Source organism: Phodopus roborovskii, unplaced genomic scaffold (genome assembly GCF_943737965.1).
Source record: "Phodopus roborovskii unplaced genomic scaffold, PHOROB, whole genome shotgun sequence".
In the NCBI taxonomy this organism is placed as follows: domain Eukaryota; kingdom Metazoa; phylum Chordata; class Mammalia; order Rodentia; family Cricetidae; genus Phodopus; species Phodopus roborovskii.
The window spans coordinates 24932081-24952739 of NW_026126514.1; the positions used below are offsets into that span (position 1 = coordinate 24932081).

The following is a 20659-nucleotide window of genomic DNA, read 5'->3' on the forward strand; positions in this document are numbered from 1 at the left end:
GTTGAGCCACACGATGGCTGCCATGCCACTTTTGGCTTTGATATGCACATGTTGCATGCCTGGGTGGCTTTTAATATTTGTACAATTTGAGGATATTGGATTAATGTGAAATTTCTTATGCCTTCTCCCAGGACTACTGCTTCTATGCTTCCCCAGGAAAGTCCTGAGCATATTGCCCCTCTCGCTTTTAGAGAGATATCTTTATCATCTTGAAGGTTTTCCTTATGTTTTGGAGGTTGTGACACAAAGAAAGAAGCCAGGGGTCTCTTTATGAGGCTGTGAGATATTCTTGAAATATCTGTCCCTATTTTCACTCAGGAACTTGATAATAAGAACAAAGTAATCTTAAAAAGGCCAGCAAGATTCAGTGAGAATTTGGCAACAGGTCCGATTACAAGTCTCTTCCTACTATATGCCCATGTGAGTATGTGGCATATACAGCACATAGCTGGAGTTACACGGAGACTTATATTGATGGACATAAAATGATGTGAAAAATGAGATAAGAATGAGGTGTCACAACCTCTTTTTCTTAGAAAAGTTAGCTCGTGCAGAGCCACTGTGGTGTCATATGACCAAGGAGCAAAATAATTCCAGGGTGTAAACAAATTCTATAAAGATATAAAATGTGAACATTGTATTATGTCAGAAATTGAATAATGACAGCATCAGCTCAGGACATGACAATCTGCCCAGGCTGGCTTGGAGATTTTCTTTCTGTCTAGCGTCCTTGAGGCCACAAGAGCTACCAGCTGAGAGCAGGCTATCATGTCTCTAGGTTCTTAGAAATTGGGTTACGGGTTAATGAGAAAAGATGATTATGAAAGATAACTCTATTTATCAATGATGACTAAACTTGAGAGAAAATGATTGTAAAAGATAACTGTTCTGTCATGGTTTATCAATGATGATTAGACTTATGGCTCTAGATGTACGTGAGAAAAAGTTAAGCACATGTGTGGAAACAAAAATGATAATGATCTATGCTTTGGACTAGCATGATTCTGTCCCTGCTTACTGAATTCTGTATAAGTAAAGAACATTCTCACTGCAAGATAGTTGTGCTGCAAGATTCCTCCAGCCACTGTGGTGTGGCACAGTCCTCCCTCACCTACTCCTTGCCTCCTCTCTGGAACCTGTCAATTGGTGGGCCTGGCCCCCACCACCATTCATTGTTTGTTATTTCTAGCATTTTTATCTCTTGTAAATTCAATTATGCTCTTTATTATATTTTTAACATATTTCTTACATTGTCTCTTTAAAAATTTAATTTACATGCGAGTACTTTGTCTGCATGTATATCTGTGCACCACATGTGTGTGCCTGGTGCCCTAGGAAGTTAGAAGAGGGTGTTAGATCCTGTGGTCCTTATAATGTCCCTTTTGTATCTCTTTTATTCACTCTCTCTATAGATAGATAGATACATAGATAGTGTATTTTAGTTATAGGGCTCAAATCTAAGCCTCACAAATGCCACTAATATGTATTTTTAGCCTCGTCTTTATCTTTCAAACTATAAAATCGTTATAGTAACTGCTTTTTGTATGTCACATGTGTTTTATTAATTGGGTTTTCTCATTTTCTCATTCTAGATATATACAAGTATATTTTTCAATTTCCCCTCCCCCTTTTTGTAGTACTGGGGACTGAACTGAAGACCTTACATGTGCTAGCCTATGATTTACCATTTAAATAGACTCAGCCTTCCTTTTCCTTTAAAAAAAAAATTGAGACAATTACTTGGAGTAAACCAAGCTATACTTTAATTTGATGTCCTCTTGTCTCAACCTCGCTCATAGTTGGGATGACATGCTCAGGCCACCAGGATCAAGTCAAGTATTCTTAAGTTTTCTCCTGAAATTTGGTTACTTGAAAATAATTGTATCCTTCTGGTCTTGCTTATAAAAAGTAACTATGTTTAGTCTTGACTATTATCCCCACTGAGGATCCCAAATCCTTCTGAGCTTCATCCCTAGTGCCCCATGCAACCCTGTATGAATGTCATGTACTTGCACTAATCTTTTTGGAGAGTTCCTCCCCCAATCTTGAGTAATTTCCTTATTAAGCACATTCTTTATGTGTTTATGGTATTGTGCTGATTCTCAAGTATTATTTCTGCAGATCTCCGGAGTTCAGTGTTCAGCTCTCCTTTAATTCTCACCATCATTTGAACTCTGTGTACCTTAGTTTTGTACTCTAGTTCCATTTCATCTTAGGGGATATCGTAGGGTCCATCATCTTGTCCCTTTCTTTGCATTACAGTGTGGAAATTCTGTTGAGGTGTAAGTTGGGGCATTTACAGGGCTCTCGTCATGTTTTTCTTCTCTGGAAACCTGTACCCTTTGTTGCCCATTATAGTGTCTGTGTATAGTCTGAATTTTGATTAATTTCAGACATGATAATGAATCTGGTTTCTTTTAATGTTACCATGGTAGGAAGTAGAAATCCTATGTATCTTTTTAATAGTGAAATTGATAGGAAAACATTTCATTCTCAACCTTAAAGAAAAGAGCCTGTTCATGCAGGCAGGCGTTTATAGACAGTGTTTTGGAGAAATAGTCTTTGTGTTTTCTTTTTTATTTATCTACAGTGTATTCACAGTTGGATTATATAATTATATATAATACTGTGATGTAAATCACGACTTCCATTTCATTTTATTAGAATCAGATTGGAATATGTACTTGATGAAAATCTGCTGAAAAGGGTGCATGTTATTTTTTTTTAGTTTCTATTTTGTTCCTGGTATTATTCCAACAGTATAGAAAGAAACAAGATAAGAAGAGCCCAGAGATAATCTTTCTATTGTTTGAATTTTTCTATCTTTAAATTGTGTTCTGATCACGAACCTCCCTGTCCATGGCATAGTGCCTCCAAAATAAACCCCAAGGGTAGAATGATTTTCATTTTGTTTTTGTTTTTGTTTTTTTAACATGATTTCTATGAAATGAACCATGTAATTTTCAAAGAGATTAAGGGTCAGATTTTAGAAAGTATATATCAGTGCTTATTTTGTTTATGTATATGCATATTTAAGTGCTTACTTATTTTCATTTTACTATTGTTCACTTTGTGCATTTACAAATGAAAGCTTTCTCATTGATATTCTATATCTTAAGACACATGTATGGAAGATGGTTATTTTAATTCTCCTGCTCAATGTTGCATATTGTTTCATGTGCAATTCTAATTACTTTACTGTAGATAAAACAATAACTTCAACACTAAATATATATTCTGAATTAGTGTAGGTAATTAATAGTTAATTTGGTCTTATCAGTTCTGTAAAATGTTTAAACACTGTAAAATACCTGTTTCATCACATTTGTACCAAAGGACTGTATTCCTGTCCCAGTTTAGGTTTCACCATATATAACTTAGAAATTAAGTTCCTACAAAAGACATTGATGATAAGAATAGATAAATTTTCTTCTTTATAATTAGACTTTGGAATAATAAGCAACCTATTAGTTAATAGTCACAATTTTGCAAAAGAATATTTTTGTATTTTTCCTTCGGGTGTTATGATAATACCAGAAAACTGCTATCTTTAAGCAACAGGCATTTTTTTTTTTTTTCTGTTGTTGGTTTGGAAGTCAGAAGTCAGAAGTCAGAAATAATTTCCACTGAGCTGGAACCAAGGTGTTTAAAGGCAGGATTTTATAGGGAAGCTCCAAGGGGTGGTGGGGTGGGGGAGTTTCCTTTTCCAGTTTCCCAAAGGATGCATTTCTCATTTCTAGGTCCTTCCTGCAAACAGCCATGTACACTTTTCTATCTGTGGCAAAGCCTCCCTATTTCTCTCTCTTCTGTGGATACTTGTGATTTACATTCATTCTCACCTAGATCACATGGTATAGTCTCCCAGCCTCAGGATCCTTAATCACATATGTCAAGTTGTCTTTTAGATATAAAGTAATATTCATAAATTCTAGAAGTTAAAATGCAAGTACCTTTGGAAGATCACTGTTTAGCCTACCACCAAGTTTTATTTTCATATTTAGGCAAAAATGGAGTGGAAGTCACATAAAAACAAGCATGTTAGAAATTATCCAAGTTTGCAAAGAAGTAGAACAGATAAGTTGGTAATATAAGTAAAACATCCTGGAGTTCCTGTGTTATTTTTCAACAGTTTATATTATTAAATCACTTTGTTTTGGACAGAAATAAAAGAGACAATCTCCATGTTTTCTTCTGTATTTCTCATCTATCTTATCTTCCCCTTCCTTATAAAACCATTGCTAGATATGAATTACAAGTTGAAACAGTCATATAACCTGATAATGAGATTAATGCCAAATTGCTTTCTTTGATATTTAATACATCTATAGAGACCCTTTCAGATTCATGTTACTCTCTTTAAGTCATTTCACCTTCTCTTCTATCTTTGTTAATTTTATCACCACTATGAAACTGACCATTTTGCCACCAAAGGTGATACTCCAAATAAGGAGAATATTTTCAAGAAACCGCTCTCAAGAGATTTTATATCTCAACTATCTTATATCTCATTTCTGGTTTTGTTCATTCTCATGCTAGTCCTTACGATTAATCCTATACAGTTGAACAGATTCACTTTGTAACTCTTTGGTATGCTTGATAACTTATAGAGATGCTAATAAGTATGGTATAGAAAAGTGTACATACGTTTTGTTGTGTAATATAAAGGGCAAATGTTCACATTTCCATCTCTGAACTACAGAATTCCAGAAGGCCCCATTGATCAGGGGACAGCTACAGGAAGAGTCCGTGTTTTAGAGGAACAGCTTGTTAAGGCCAAAGAACAGATTGAAACTTACAAGAAACAAGCCAGGACTGGTAAGTGATTATGCTATTCTTCTCCATTTTAATATAGTGACTTTAGTGCAAACATTGAAAATTCCTCTTACCAAATGTTAGAAACACTCGTACTTTCTATTCTTTGCAGGTCTGGGAAAGGATCATGAAATCTTAAGAAGGAAGATTGAAAATGGAGCTAAAGAGCTCTGGTTTTTTCTACAAAGTGAATTGAAGAAATTAAAGAAATTAGAAGGAAATGAACTCCAAAGACATGCAGATGAAATTCTTTTGGATTTAGGACATCATGAAAGGTACTATGTCCCTACATGCTTCATTTGGGCTCCCATAAAGATTATAATTTATGAATGAGACATTGAGACTTTTTCTAACATGTGCTGATTGGTTAAATGGTACTGTGTTTAAGAGTGGTAGATTGTTTTATATTTAATGGTATCAGTGTCTCCTGTCAAAGTCCATTGTAACAGTCAGTGTTTGAAGCAGAGCATGCGTGCTTACAGTGCACTGGAATTAACACCCAGGCTGCACTTAATGTTTCTAATTTCCAAACAATTTAAACTTAAGACTAGCACCTTTAAAGGGTTTCTAATGAAAGGTTAGCAGGTTTGGGGTAAAGGACACTGTTCTGCTAATTGTTCTGTTTATTTTGTAGAGAGGTGTACTTACATCTGCCCATCAAAATTTGTTTATTCTATTTGCACATTTCTAGTGATAAGCAGTTTATGATCTATAAGAAAGAAAATGTTTTGATGTTTGTGTTCCTGCAGAAGCAATGTACATGAAAATCATTCTAAATAAAATGAAACATCCATTTGCTTATTATAGTTAAAAACCTGTGTTTCAGTCAGAATCTCATGGGAATTACTGTCATATTAGTGAACAATGAAACAAGAATGATTGTGTTAGTATAAGCTACCACTGTGAAGAGGAAATGAATTACCCATACAAACAAGAGTCACGTGTATTAACGTCATCAACAATATTACAGTGATTTTGAATGATTGATATCCTGCTTTAAGTGAAATTACATACAAAATCTGAGTGTACTAGAATGATTTTAGCGGTTTATAGAAATCTGATAATATGCATTTAAAGGGTTGTTGAATTTTTTAGGCCCCAAACTAGGTAATCCTTTTGAAATTTTTACCCTAGCTAGCAGTAAGGCCATATAATTTAGACCATTAGAGCAAATGTTGACTAATTCAGTCCTTAATAGGCTTCTACGCTAAAGCTGATTCCCTATTCCAAGCTTCTGTTAAACAGGCCTTTGTGTTTCTGTGGTTTGCTTATTGCAGTTTTATAGAAAAATGCAGATTAAACGAAGATTTGATATAAATAGATTATGTGATATAAAACCAAAATTTGAATATTGACTTCTGATGAAATGATTACTCAAATTGTTTAGTTAAATTACTTGATGAGAATTTAATTTTCAGTTCTTTTCTAAATGAAAATAATTTTAAATTACTTTGTAAATATATTTTATGTATATGCTTTTTAATTATGTGTGTAAATTAAAAATTAATACAATAAACAAGCCCATGATAAATGTCTGTAAATTAACATTATGTTTTTTGGTTAGTTGAACTTTTAAAAAAATTATATTAAGTCCTGGCCGTGCCATTTGGTGTATATTAAATAATGATGTTTCACTGAAAACAAGATGCATAGCACAGGGTAGTAATTTAACTTGAGGAAGACAGATTAGAATGTGGTAACACAAACAATGAGCAAACACACAAACACAGCAGAGAAATAATCTTTAAAATAGTGATATTCAAGCAGGAGTGGTTTCTATCACATAGGAAATATCCTCATATTAGCCATTTTTAAATCCTTAAAGTATAAGAACTGTGTATCTCTCTGCTGGCTTTTACTGTATGACTTTATTTTTCTTAGGCTTTCTTTCCTTCCTTTTCTACTTTCTTCTTTCCATTCTCCCTCCCTCCCTTCCTATCTCTTTCTTTTTCTGTTAAGTTTGAAGAATGTTAGAGAAAATAAGCTAATATTGGAGAAATAAAACTACTAGTTGTTATATACACTAAAGCCAGTGTCTTTTATTTACATCTTAATCTGTGGTATACTTGTTATCTGTTTTATTTTTGTAGTAGTCCAAATTATGGTATGTATGTTATCTCTGAACTAAAAGTTTTGATTTTTCTTAAAAAATCAATTGTAGTGTTAATGTATTGATTTCTTATTTAGGTTTTTCTATGAACCTCTCTGTTTTGTTCAGTCAACAACTAAGGGAAAAACTCTCAGGGACTTTACTGAGGCATATAATTTACTGATAATGATGGATCGTGACTATAGCTCAGGCATAAATGCTTTCTTTGATGTGTTTGGCCTTGTATCCAACTGCCAAAACCCAAAGTGTGAATATATCAGTTGTATACTTTTAATGCTTTGTTTGATATGCATACATATTATGTTAAATGAGTGAACATATCCTTTAGCATGCTATTAACATGTGTGTGTGTGTTGATAACATGTAATGTCTTAAAAGTTTCAAACAAACCAGTCAAGCATTACTAACACATGCCAGTACATTAGATACCCAGAACTTATTTCATCTCATAATTGTTTGTACCAGTTGATAATACCTTCAAGTTTCTCCTACTTTTTAGTCCTAGGCACACTATGCTTATATAAGGTTGAAGTTTTATATAAGTAAACACATTATAGTATTTGTTTTTCTCTTTCTGGCTCATTTCACATAGTATAATATCCTACAGATTTATTCATGATGCTGGAAATGGCATGATTTCTTTCCCTTTTGAAAAGTTCATTGACAATCATATACAATCTGTGGAATGCTATATGATTGTCTGTATCCACCATTTCTCACCTCCTCTTCCAGATTCCTTAACAGATCCTCTTCCCAATTTCATATCTTCTTTGCCTTTTGTTTTTATGGATTTCTATGTTGTGGTGTGTGTGTGTGTGTGTGTGTGTGTGTGTGTGTGTGTGTGTATCTAATTATCAGTTAAGGAACATTTAGATTGTTGCTGTAGATGAGCTATTGTGAATATTGCTTCTGTGATTCAATATATTGATTTTATTTCTTTTGGATATTACTCACAGGTGGGATTGGACACGTATTCCATAGTTGTATTTTAAAGTGTTTTCACCAATTTATATTCAAGAACATTACAGGGTTCCCTTTTCTCTGTAATCTCTCTAGTATTTATTTTCTCTTCTCTAACTCTGCCCTCCCATTCTGACCCCTCTTCTTTCCTTCCCCTTCCCCTCTGTTTTTGTTTGTTTGTTTGCAACAGGGCTCTTCTGTGTACCTCAGGTTGACCTCAAACTCATTATCTTGCATGAGTGTCCCTGATCCTGGAATGTAAACATATACCTCCCTACCTTGCTCTCATATATTTATTACTATTCTCTCATATAGTACATCCTAACTGGTTCCCCTCTTCCTTTCCTCCTCCCACCTCCACCTGTCACCTCTCCTCCTCCTTTTCCCTTCAGAAAAGGGTAGCCCTTCCAGGTGTATCAACCAAACATGGCATATAAAGTTGCAATAAGACTAGGTACATCCCCTCATATTAAGGTAGGACAAGGCAATCCAGTAGGAGGAAAAGGATGCCAAAAGCAGGCAAAGGAGTGAGAGGCAGCCCCCACTTCCATTGTTAGAAGTTCAATAAGAATACCATTCTATAACATAGCATATATGTAGAAGCTGTCGGTCAGACCCATGCAGGCTCACTGATTCTTGGTTCAGTCTCTGTGAGCTCCTATGGGTCCTGGCTAGTTGATTCTATAGGACTTTTTGTTTTTGTTGTTGTTTGTTTGTTTGTTTGTTTGTTTTACTGTTCTGGCTCCTATAATTCTTCCTGCCCCTCTTCCACAGTGTTCTTCAAGTTCCACCTAATGTTTGTCTGTGGACCTCTGCATCTGTTTCCATCAGTTGCTGGATAAAGCCTCTCTGATGACAGTTATGCTAGGTTCCAGTCTATGAGTATCATTAGGAATCATTTCATTGACTTACTTTATTTTTTTCTGGTCATATTTTGTTTTATCCTAGGTCTTGGAGCTATCCAACTTCTGGTTCCTAGCCCTCCAGGTAGTGTCAGGCATGGGCTCCCTTCATGACATGGGTCTCAAGCTGGACCAGTCATTGGTTAGTCACTCATACAATTTCTGCATCACCTTGACCCCAGCACATCTTGCAGGCAGGACAAATTGTAGATTGAAGGTTTTGTGGTGTCCCAGTCCCTCTACTGGAAGCCTTGCCTAGTTATAGAAGGTGGCTAATTCAGCCTTCATATTGTCTAGTACTAGGACTCTTCGCTAGGGTCACCCTTGTAGATTTCTGGGAGTTTCCATTGCACTAGGTTTCTACCTCAATACCCAAATCCCCCCAAATTCCAGTCATCTTTCCCTGCCACCTGTCCCTCATGTTTCTATCCCCACATACCCCCTGTCCACCCACAAAACTGCAAAACTGTTCTCTTTTACTTTCCCTGAGAGATTCATGCATTCTTCCTGAGCCCTACTTGTTACTTGGCCTTTCTGGGGCTGTGGATTATAGCCTGGTTATCCTTTACTTTAGAATTAATATCCACTTATAAATGAGTACATACCATGATTGTCTATCTTTGTCTGGGTTACCTCACTCAAAATGCTTATTTGCTTGCAAATTTTATGATGTTATTATTTTTAACAGCAGAGTAATACTCTGTTGCATAAATGTACCACATTTTCTTTATCCATTCTTCAGTTGAGGGTGATCTAGGTTGTTTCCAAGTTCTGTCTGTTATTCATAAAGTTGCCATGAACATGGTTGAGCAAGTGTCCTTGTGGTATGTTTGAGCATTCTTTGGGTATATACCCAATAGTGGTATAGCTGCGTCTTGAGGCAGACTGGTTACCAGTTTTCTTATGAACCACTATATTGATTTCCAAAATAGCTATAAAAGTTTGTACTCCCACTAGAAAATGGTAAGTTTTCCCTTTGCTCCACATCCTCTCCAGCATGAACTATCACTTGTATTTTTATCTTAGACATTCTGACAGGTATAAGATGGAATCTCAGAGTCATTGATTTATATTTCCCTAATGGATAAGGATGTTGAGCTTTGTTTCTTAGCCATTTGAGATTCCTCTGTTGAGAGGATCTTTACTCCATTTTTAAATTGAATGTTGATGTTCAGTGTCTTGAGTTCTTTGTATATTTTGTTTTAGCCCTCTGTCAGATGCAGAGTTGGTAAAAATCTTTTTCCATTCTTTTGCCTGCCATTTTGTTCTATTGATGTTATCCTTTGCCTTATAGAAGCGTTCCATTTTTTTGAGGTGCCATTTATTAATTGTCAATGTTATTGCCTGTGCTGTTGGTGTTCTGTTCAGGAATTGTTTCCTGTAATAGTGTGTTTAAGGCTCACCTTTGCTTCTGACAGTTTCAGTGTATCTGGTTTTATGTTGAGGTCTTTGATCCACTTGGACTTGAGTTTTATACAGGGTGATAGATATGGATCTATTTGCAATCTTCTACATAATGACATCCAGTTAGACAAGTACCATTTGTTGAAGATACTTTTTTGTTTGTTTGTTTTATAATTTTGACTTCTTAATCAAAAAGGAGGTGCCCATAGGTGTGTGTACTTATTTTTGGGTCTTTGATTTGATTCCACTGATTGACTTGTATATTTTTATGCCAGTGCTATGTGATTTTTATTACTATGGCTCTGTAGTACAACTGAAATCAGGAATGGTGATTCCTACAGAAGCTCTATTATTATACATGGTTTTTGTTTTGTTTGTTTGTTTGTTTTTTTTTTGTTATCCTGGTTTTTTTATTTTTCCATATAAAGTTGAGTATTGTTCTTTCAAGGTCTATAAAGAATTGTGTTGGCAATTTTTGTGAGGGGTTGGTTGCCATTTAGGACCTTTTTTATTATTTCCAGTCAGGTTGTTTATTTTTGCTCTGAGTACCTTATGTATTTTAATTATTATCCATTATTGGCTATATAAGTAGAAAATTATTAAAATTAGACATAATTATACTTATAAGCAAGTGTTATACTGCTATATTCATTATATATCTATAATTTTGAGTCAGAAAATGTGATATCTTTAGGTTTGTTCTTTCCAAAGATATTTTCACAAGTTATGAGTTTTTTCAGTTCCAAAACTTATTTTAAGAGTTTTTGATCTGGCTCTGTAAAAAATGACATAGGCATTTTTATAGGGACTTCATTGAATCTTTGGATCACTTTTTGTGATATGAACTTTATGGCAATATGGATCGTTCCAGCCCATGAGCATAGGATATTCCATTTTGCATCATATATATTTTTTCATCAATATTTTATAGTTTTATTGAACAGTCCACAAGTCTTTAACCCTTTGACTGGTTATTCCTATTTTTATAAGCTATTGTAAATGGGATTGTCCAATTTTTTTAAGGGATTGTTTACTAGTATATACAAATGTAAGTTTTGTATGTTGGTTTTGTTCCATTTAGCTTTCTCAACTATCTTTATTAGTATCACCAAATTTTGATGGTGTCTTTAGGGTTTTCTGTATGTATGATCATATCAGATCCAAACAGAACCATTTTAACTTCTGATTTAGATTCCTTCCTCCCTCCTTTTCCTCCTTCCCTCCCTCCCTCCCTCCCTCCCTCTTTCCCTCCCTCCCTCCCTCCCTTCCTCCCTCCCTCCCTCCCTTCCTCTCTCCCTTCCTTTCTTTTTCTTGTTTTCTTGCTTGCTTGGTTAATTTGTCTGTGTGTGGCTACCAAAATCGTGTTCAATAGAAGTATATAGAGAGAGTGAGCATCTTTTATCTTGTTCCTAATTTGCCTCTATTGACCCATGTTTGTTGAAGACTATTGTATCTAAATGCATCAAGGATGTTCTCTTATAATCTTTCCTTATACTGCCCTTACTTGGTATGGCAGTAATACTGATATTTTCAAAGGAGTTTGGAAAATTCTCATTTCTTTAATTTTATAAAGGTTGGCATTGATTTTTTTCTTTAAATTCATATAGAATTTATCTACAAATGTACTTGGTTCAGGATTTTTGTTTATTATGATTACTAATCTAATTCCTTTGCTTATTATTGGTTTCCTGAGAATTTCTGTTTCTTTATAATTCATTGCTGGGTTCCTCCCTGCTCTCAGTGGTTAGCTAGGCTGCCTTGAAGAAATGAGCATCAGCAGGCACACAACAGTACTCAAGTTCTGTACTGCTCCAACTGTACACAAAGCAGCACATGGTCTAGATTGGCCTTCTTCATGTTTCAATGGCATCCACCTGTCAGAAGTGGGTAGAGAATTTTAAGAGATTTTGAAAATTAATCATCTGATCAATGAAATAAGCACTGACAATTGTATACCAGATATTCTGAGTCCTTTTGACCTGTAGAACTGGGCCTTATAGGCAATTCTTAAAAATAATGAAGTATTGACAGTATTTGATCTTATTAGTCATTGGGATAAGCCATGTGGTAGATACAGACAATAAATGAGGGCTTAGCAGTGGCAAGATGACTTAGCTAGTAAAATATTTTCTGCCAAGCCTGACAGCCTGAGTTTGATACCTGTGATCCACATAGAGGAAGGGGATAACCAGCTCCTACAGATTGTTTTCTGGCTTCCACATGTGCACTGTCATATGCCACCCCAAATAAATAAGTGTAATTTAAAAAATGAATAAAAGGATCAAGTGAATATGAAGGCAGAGCAGTGAAACAGAAAACCATTGACAAGATTTCTGAACAAAACCAAAATGTAAACAGCAGTACTCAGAGCTACATTGTAAGAGAAGAGCATGTCCGTGAGGGTAAATACTTCCTACTTGGAAGAATAGATCAGACTTAATAACTTTATCTGAAAATTTGATTCTTATGGCAAAAGATACCATATGTCTAGAAGGGCATGAGCCTCACAATCCCAGGAGATCTCTCTGATCATCTTCAAGCACTAATGGAGTAGATACATTCTGAAGTGGTCCTGGGAAGGTTCCTTGAGAGCACATTTGCCTCATTGTTCTATTCTAGAACAGAGAAACCTTGTAGAGTACTTCAGGAGTCTCATTCAGAAGCAACCCTAAGGGAGGCGAAATGACCTCTTGCTCTCTGTTATCAAGAGTAGTGTAGCAGGGCAGTGCGGTAGTGGCACAGCCTTTAATCCCAGCACTCGGGAAGCAGAGGCAGGCAGATATCTGTGAGTTCGTGGCCAGCCTGCTATGTAAAAGCTAGTTCCAGGATTCTAGGACAGCTTCCAAAAGCCACAGAGAAACCCTGTCTTGAAAAACAAAAAACAAAAAACAAAAAAAAAAAAAAAAAAAAAAAAAAAAAAAAAAGAGGAGGAAGAGAAGAAGAAGAGGAAAGACTTACAAGTGCTGCTGAGGTTGGCCAGGGCATCGCATAATCTGAAAAAGGAATTTGAGGGCTTCCTGTTTTATGAAGCCAATGTAAGAACTCTAGCTGTGAAATTTTGCACTATGATAACTGAGAAGTGGGAACTAAATACGGAGTGTTGTTATGACCAGGCTTAAAATATGCCACTGAATTTTCTCCCTAAATGAAATGTGTGGCTTCTAGATTTTTAGAGAAATATCCCAAAGCTGCCAACAGTTTGCTCTCCTTGTACCCTAAGCCTATTGGGGATGGGGGAAGGGGCAGTTATCTGTTACACTAAGAACAGTTGGTAGAGTTGTTCATTCCTTAATTGATCATTTAAATTGCTTTCAGAACTTCTCAATAAACTTCTGTTCTTTTCCAGAACAATGAAGAAAGGGGTAAAGAACTGCAGAATATTTTTCATTCTCAGTGGACAGGCAGGCATTCCTTTTGAAATATTAGTGAATTTCCTGCAGGCTCTTGTTTTGTGTTTAGATGATACAAGCAGGGACACAACTATTAGAAGAGCTGTTCTCTGGTAAAGCATTTTTACACTATAGGGCAGTGAAAGTTTTCAATTTCATTGTTACTATTGCTGTTTCCTAAGTAATGTATTGACTTGTACCAAGTCCTTTAGGGAAAACTCTCCAGGGGCAAAACTCTGTTCCCTTTGTAGCTGATCCCTTGACTGGATTACTACATTTGCTCTGTGAAATGGTAGAAAATATTGAGTCTTATCATGAGTGCTTGGTTTGAGGAAGCCAAAAATTTGATAAACAAACTTGACTTTCAAGTTAGACTACTTGAGAGATTCGCTGGTGTTCAGAAAGATTAAACCTAGAGTTCCAGCTTACCTGTGAGTGTTACCATAATGATTAAACCCTGAGTGTAAACAGTGGAACACTACTCAGGGACCTACAGATATGTTCTCAAAAAAGTACCTCAAAGCTCTTAAAATGTTTGTGTCTGGTTCCTTCAGTAATGCAAACGCTCAAATTTACTTCATCAGCGGTATGCTGGCCAGCACAAATGAACAGAAATGTCTGTCTTTCTACTGAGCTCCTTTGTTGGAGAATTAAATGGAAACACTGAGGAGATGATACAAAACTTCCATTCGCCATTTGTAAGGCCTTGCATCTGTCTGACATGAAGGGTTTTCTTTATATTGTGTATGTTACGCTGGAGGGTCCTATGCAAGATAGAGTGAGAACGAGTGCTGTGAAGCACTGTGTTAAAGTGTTTCAGCTCATACTCAAGGAATACCATGGCAGATTAAACCAAAACCTTATGCTTCTTTAAAAAAAAAAAAACAAAAAACAAAAAAAAAAAACCAAACAAACAAACAAAAAAGATTTGATCTCACTTTGTAATCCCAGCTGGCCTCAACCACACAGAGATGTACCTAATGTAATAAATTGTAAGATGTGAATGAAATGTAACATATCAATAAGCTCTGTGTGACTAAAAGATGCACTGTCCCACCGATAATTCAGAAACTATTGGGAATATATAAAATACAGGGTTTTTTTTTAATTTTATTTCAAGACTCTTTTAAAACAGATTTTCTAAGGCTGATGAGATGGCTTATCTGGTAAAGATGTCAAGTCTGGTAACCTGAGTTCCATCCCTGGAACCCATGTGGTAGAAAGAGAACCAATCCAATTTCTCCAAGCTGTCTTCTGTCTATCACACATGTACCAGGAGACACATGCACGCATACACAGGCATGCCATTTGGACAAAAAGTCACTAAGTATAGTAAATGATTTAATCACTGATTATCTTCCCTTGTAGCTTCTCGTTGAATACATTAGCTGTTGTAATCTACCTATTTTTGCTTTATGTGGTATTTGTACTTTTCCTGGTTCCTTGAATTTTGAGTTGAGATGTTTGAGATATTTTCTTTTTAATGTAGGTGTTTACAACTTTGGATACACTCTTAGCATTCCTTCTGCATCCAAGTATGATTGTATTATGTTTACATTTTGTTTATCTTTATATATATTTTGATTTCCCTCTTATTTCTTCCTTTACCTATGGATTATTCATGAAAATTGGGTCAGGGGAGATAGCCTGGTGGTAAAGCATTTGTCTAGCATATTCAAGGCTCTGAGTTAGAAACAAGTATATGATTTCAATCTTATTATACTTTATTAAGCTTTATTTGAAGCATATCATGTCTTGGAGAATGTTTCATGTATGCTGCAAAAGAACATTTTTTTTTTTTTTTTGCTATTATTAGAATGCTCTTTTGGTCTGAGAGTTAATGTCTACTGTTCCCCCATTGATTTCCTGTCTGGATGATCTGTGCATTGCTGAAAGTGGGGTATCAAGTCCCCTACTATTATTAGCTCTGTTGCTGTCAGTGTTTCTTTTTAGTTCTGTTAGTGTTTGCTTTGTCTATGTGTTACTATGTTGGGGAAGTATGTAATTATTATAGCCTCATAATAAAATAACCCTTTTGTTCTAATAAAGGAGCTTTGTCTCATGTGATGTGACAAATTTTGGCTAAAAGTCCCTTTTGTCTGACATAAGTATTGCCACCCTTCTCTTTGATTACCACAGCTTCACTTCCCTCTTCCTTTTCCATTCCTCACAGCCTGTCTGTATCTTTTAAACTAAGTGGACTCTCCTATATGCAACTTCTTGTTGGATCTTACTTTTTATCAGCCAATTTGTATCCTTTATAATCTCAAATAATTGTAGATATAATGGACTCTTCAATGAGGAGGGCTTATCAGACTGCAGCTGAAGGAACCTAGTCCTGCATTGCAGTTGTAGGATCTGAAGGTCTGTCTCTGAGAGCACAGACCCAGTTTATGCAGGTGTCATTTAAGACCAGATCTGAGAAGAACTGGGGCCTGCTGACAAGGATCTTTTGGTTTTAGAGATCAGGACTCCTGGGTCTCACCGAGGTTGTGGTAATGAGAAAGGTAAGGAAGAATTTTCTTCCCTACGTGATGCTGTTCTGTATGATGAAGGCAATTTGTTCTCTCTTCTGGATGATGACTACTATAGTTTATTATTCTAAATACCAGGCACTAAACAAAGCCTGGAAGCCAAATGCTGTGCTTACATCTGAGACTTGGCTTACCTCATAATTTTAGCAAAATTATGTATTTGATTAATTTATTGTGTATGATCTAGTAACTGGCAGGACCCTATGCACTACCAAAGTGTGTAATCAGCCTTGACTTTTAGAGGGTTTTTAAGGAACTTAGAGGGCTACAGAATTGACTCAGTTGTTAAGGTCATTGGTTTATCTCACAGAGGGCCTGGGTTTGATTCCTAGCTTCCACATGGCAGCTCATCTTTAACTCTAGACCCAGGGACCAAGTGCCCTCTTCTGACCTCTTTGGATAGCAGGCACATATGTGGTGCACCTCTATCCATCAAATAATAAAACTAATAAATCTTAAATATAAATGAAGAACTTAGAAGAGTATGCTGCATAGTAGACTATTTCATGCTACATGGATCTCAAGCCATAGCACCACTAGGTCTCCAGTTAAGTTCATTCTAGTCATTGCTTGCCATGTTTCATAGTCATGCATCCAAATAGTTTTGCTTGTTTTGTTTTTGCTTTGCTAAGTTTTTTTTATCACTAATCATAAATGCCCTCAGCCCCCTTCTTTGAAGTAGTGAAATGGAAGTAAATATTTTGGAATGACCTTTTTTTCTCCATTGTGGTTTTATTATCTACATGGTACTCTAAATTTAGTGCTTAGATTTATACCTTAACCCCTGAGTATTATGATTTGTGTATTATTACCCTTTAGATTGCTGCAGAGACATATTTGACTAAATCACTACTACTTTGATTCTTTTGCCCTCTTCGTCCTGTCATATACCAGTTTATGAAGTAGTTGCTGGAGTTTCTTCTTTCTGCTTTTAAATGACAATTATTGAACTTCAAACTGAAGGACAGGAAAGCTCATAGAGCCAAATAGCCAATGATTTATTTCTCAGTTAAGTTGACTTAAGCTCTTGAAAAAACAATCTGGAAACCAGCACTAACATCTCCATTTCTAAGTCTGTGTCATCTCATTATCAATAATATGTAATGACAGCATTGTTGATAGCAGGTTGAGTGTCCTGATTAGAAACTGACTGATATACAAAAGGCCATAATGGAACTAGGAAAGGACTTTGAAGATAAGGAATATAGTTATGTAATGATAGGGAAAGACTGATAGCTTGTTAATGACTTGTACATTATAAGATTAAGTTCTTGATCATAGTTGGAACTTTGTTTTGTTTTCCCACTCTCTTTGAAAGTCTCAAGAATTGATGTTTCCACCCTTGAAAAGTCATTTTACAATTCTTCAGATCAGATATTTGTGTTTTATGTCACACACACACACACGCACACACACACACGCACAAGGGGATGAAAAAAATCTTAATTTATTTGAGATTCTTATTAACCTACAATGTGTATAATCTATTTTTAAAATTTATTTGAACAAAATGTTTTTCTGTGGACATATAGGAGTATTTTTAAGTGATAGTAGAACATTCTTTCTATTCATATGAGCACAGGGAGATACTTGCATGGAAAGTTGTTCACTTTCTGTTTATCCCTTAATTTGTATCTACCAAATACTAATTTTCCATCTTTTTAAATGAATACCCCTGCTCCTTAAAATGAAGTTTACATTAAGGTAGAAGAATATACCATTGTTTTGCCTGTTTTTATTTTTATTTGGGGGGGGGTGTTCCAAACCGAAGAATGATTTGTATATTAAAAGTAATGATTTACCAAGGATTGTCTAATACCAATCACTAATGATACAGTGTCTTCATTCATTATCAATATAACCATATTATCAATCCAGTAACCCTCTGAAGTACACAGAATTATAGTAGTCCCCTCTTATCTGTTGCTCACTCTTATCTGTTGTTTTGCTTTTTAGTCTGTTGGCCATTGTTAACCACTGTCCAAAAATACTAAACGGAAAATTTCAGAAATAAACAATTTACAAGTTTTAAATTCACATCATTCCAAGTAGCACAGTGGTCTCATGCCATCTTGCCAGGATGTGAGTCATCTCTTTGTATTTCCAATCCTTACTGCATATGCTAACTGCCAGGAAGTCACTAATAGCTATCCCTGACACCAGGTAGACTATCACAGCAGTGTTGTTGTGCTTGTTTTCATGTAGTCCTTGCTGTACTTAATAATACCCACAAAGTGCAGAAGTAGAAACCTTAATTTTTACTATGTAAAAATTATAAATGCAACATTACCATAGGTTTATATGTATCAGAAGAAATGGTACTGAATATGGTTTCAAGCATCCACTGGGTGGTGGTCTCCAAATGAATCTCTGATGGATAAGGGAGAGTTACTGTAAACCTGTTTGTAGCTATTCTTAGACCTAGAGAAGTGATGTACCTGTATCAGTGACTTTCCTTGTTACTGTGATCAAATACCTGACAAGAGACAACATGGAAGACAGGTTTATTTTGATTCTCATTGTAAGAGTATGGTCTCCTGTGGCCGGAAACTCAAGGTGGCAGGCAGGGGCATTAGGCAGCCAGTCACATTGTTTGCGGTAAGGAAGCACAGAGAAGAATGCAGGTGCTCCATGCTTTTTTATTCAGTCTGGGCCCCAGCACAGAGAATGGTGCTGCCCACATTCAGAGTGAATCTTAGGTCAAGTTTTTTTGAAACTACCCTCATTGACTTTCACAAGAGGTGCTATTCCATGATGATTCTACATCTAATGAAATTGATAATGAAAAGTAAACATCACAGCAACTTTATTCAAATTTCAGATAATTTTTCTTGTTTATGATCCAGATTTCCCCAGGGACTAGACTTTGCAGCAAGTCTAGTTTATTTTAGTATATGTTGAATCTTCTCCTTCAGATTATTCTTGTGTGAATTATAACTGTACTAGCCCTAGAGGGAATTCTTTATGTTTTAGCATTTTGAATCAGAGATAAACAAAAACCTTCCTTATTATAGTTTCCTTGATGGCAAAATTGTGACAGACTAGACACCCTTCCTTTTCACATAAAAGTTTTATGGCTAGGACAATAGAAAAATTACTTGGGAAAATACAATACACAAATGTAGACAGCTTTTGAAATGAAGTTTGACAGCTCTCATAGCTGCTGACTCTAAAGTCATACATTCTATTCTAATATACCTTTTGTCATCAGGCATCTGTATTCTTCCCCCATTTTGCTTGTATCTAACCTTGCCCATGCTTATATATCCTAAGTCTTGATGTGGTGGCCTCATATGAAGCCATCATCCTTATTGCCCAACTATGAGATTTCTTGATATTCAGTGATAAAAGCAAAGACGGCAACATTCCTAGCTTGGAGGCTTTTTATAGAGAGTATGGCCCAGGCTGTGGAATCCCTAAAAAAATCAAGAGTTTCTGCAGAATGCTTTTTCAATCATTACAATTCCCAGTAAAACAAGCCATAGCTTTCTGATTTGATTATATTCAAATCTTTAACACAGGAAACTACATTTTGTAGGAATGCAAATTCCAGACATCATTGAGTTGGTGGAGAAATAATACAAATTTAACTTTGTTTCCTGCATAACTGACTTATTTATGTGGTCTCTGATAGGGAGAAGAGGAAGGAGGTTTTAAAATCAAACTTAATCTTAGACTGAGAATAGATTGATATGTTGCTATTCTGATTGTACCTTATTTATTTTTATACTAACGTGTCGATTGTGGGTTTTAATGGAATTCTTGTGATTTTTCAATATATGTGTATATTGTGCAATGACTAAATCTAGCCTCCATTTATATATGGCCTATCTCCACTTTCTCAACCTCTGGATATCATTATTTTATCTTAAAGTTAACTTTTCAAGAACTTTCACATATGAAAGAGAAATGTGGTACTTGATTTCTGTATCTGTCATATTTAACTTAGCATAGTGTACATCAATCAGTTCCATCCATCTTGGTGAGATTGACAGGATTTCTGTCTTCTTTATGACTGAACAATATTCAGCTAAAACTTTATCTCAAAAACTGGTTATGCTTGTATTCTTTGTATTTTCTCTTGAGTTGTTTTTCCATTTTTATATTCCTAAAACATTTCTTGTGAAAGTGTGTGGTGTCTAATCTGTCTCAGTTATACCACTAAGGGAAAAATAACAAGGAAGGTTTTTTGTTTGTTTGTTTTTGTTTATTTATTTTTCTTATTGTGCTGGCTAGTTGTATGTCAGCTTCGCACTAGCTAGAGTCATCTGACAGGAGGGAATATCAACTGAGATAATGCCTCTATAAGGCATTTTCTTAATTAGTGATGGATGGGAAAGGACCCAGCCCATTGTGGTTAGTTCCATCCCTGGACTGGTGGGCCTTGGTGCTACAAGAAGAAAGCAGGCTGTGCAAGCCATGAGGAGCAGTTCTTTATGGCCTCTGCATCAGCTTCTACCTCCAGCTTCCTGCCTAAAGTTTCCTGCCCAAGTTGAGTTTCTGCCTTGGCTTCCCTTAATAGACTATGACTTGGGATATGTAAATCAA

At 35.7% G+C, this 20659-nt stretch overlaps 1 protein-coding gene across 2 annotated transcripts in view; it reads left to right on the top strand.

The window, feature by feature from the left end:
• Fut8 (fucosyltransferase 8) overlaps positions 1–20659 on the top strand; it is a 213684-nt gene that overhangs the window by 113731 nt on the left and 79294 nt on the right. For both annotated transcript variants that reach the window (XM_051196043.1, XM_051196042.1), the window contains exons 5-6: positions 4700–4815; positions 4925–5087. In XM_051196043.1, the coding sequence (XP_051052000.1) occupies positions 4700–4815; positions 4925–5087 (279 nt within the window). The remainder of the gene's footprint in view (positions 1–4699; positions 4816–4924; positions 5088–20659) is intronic.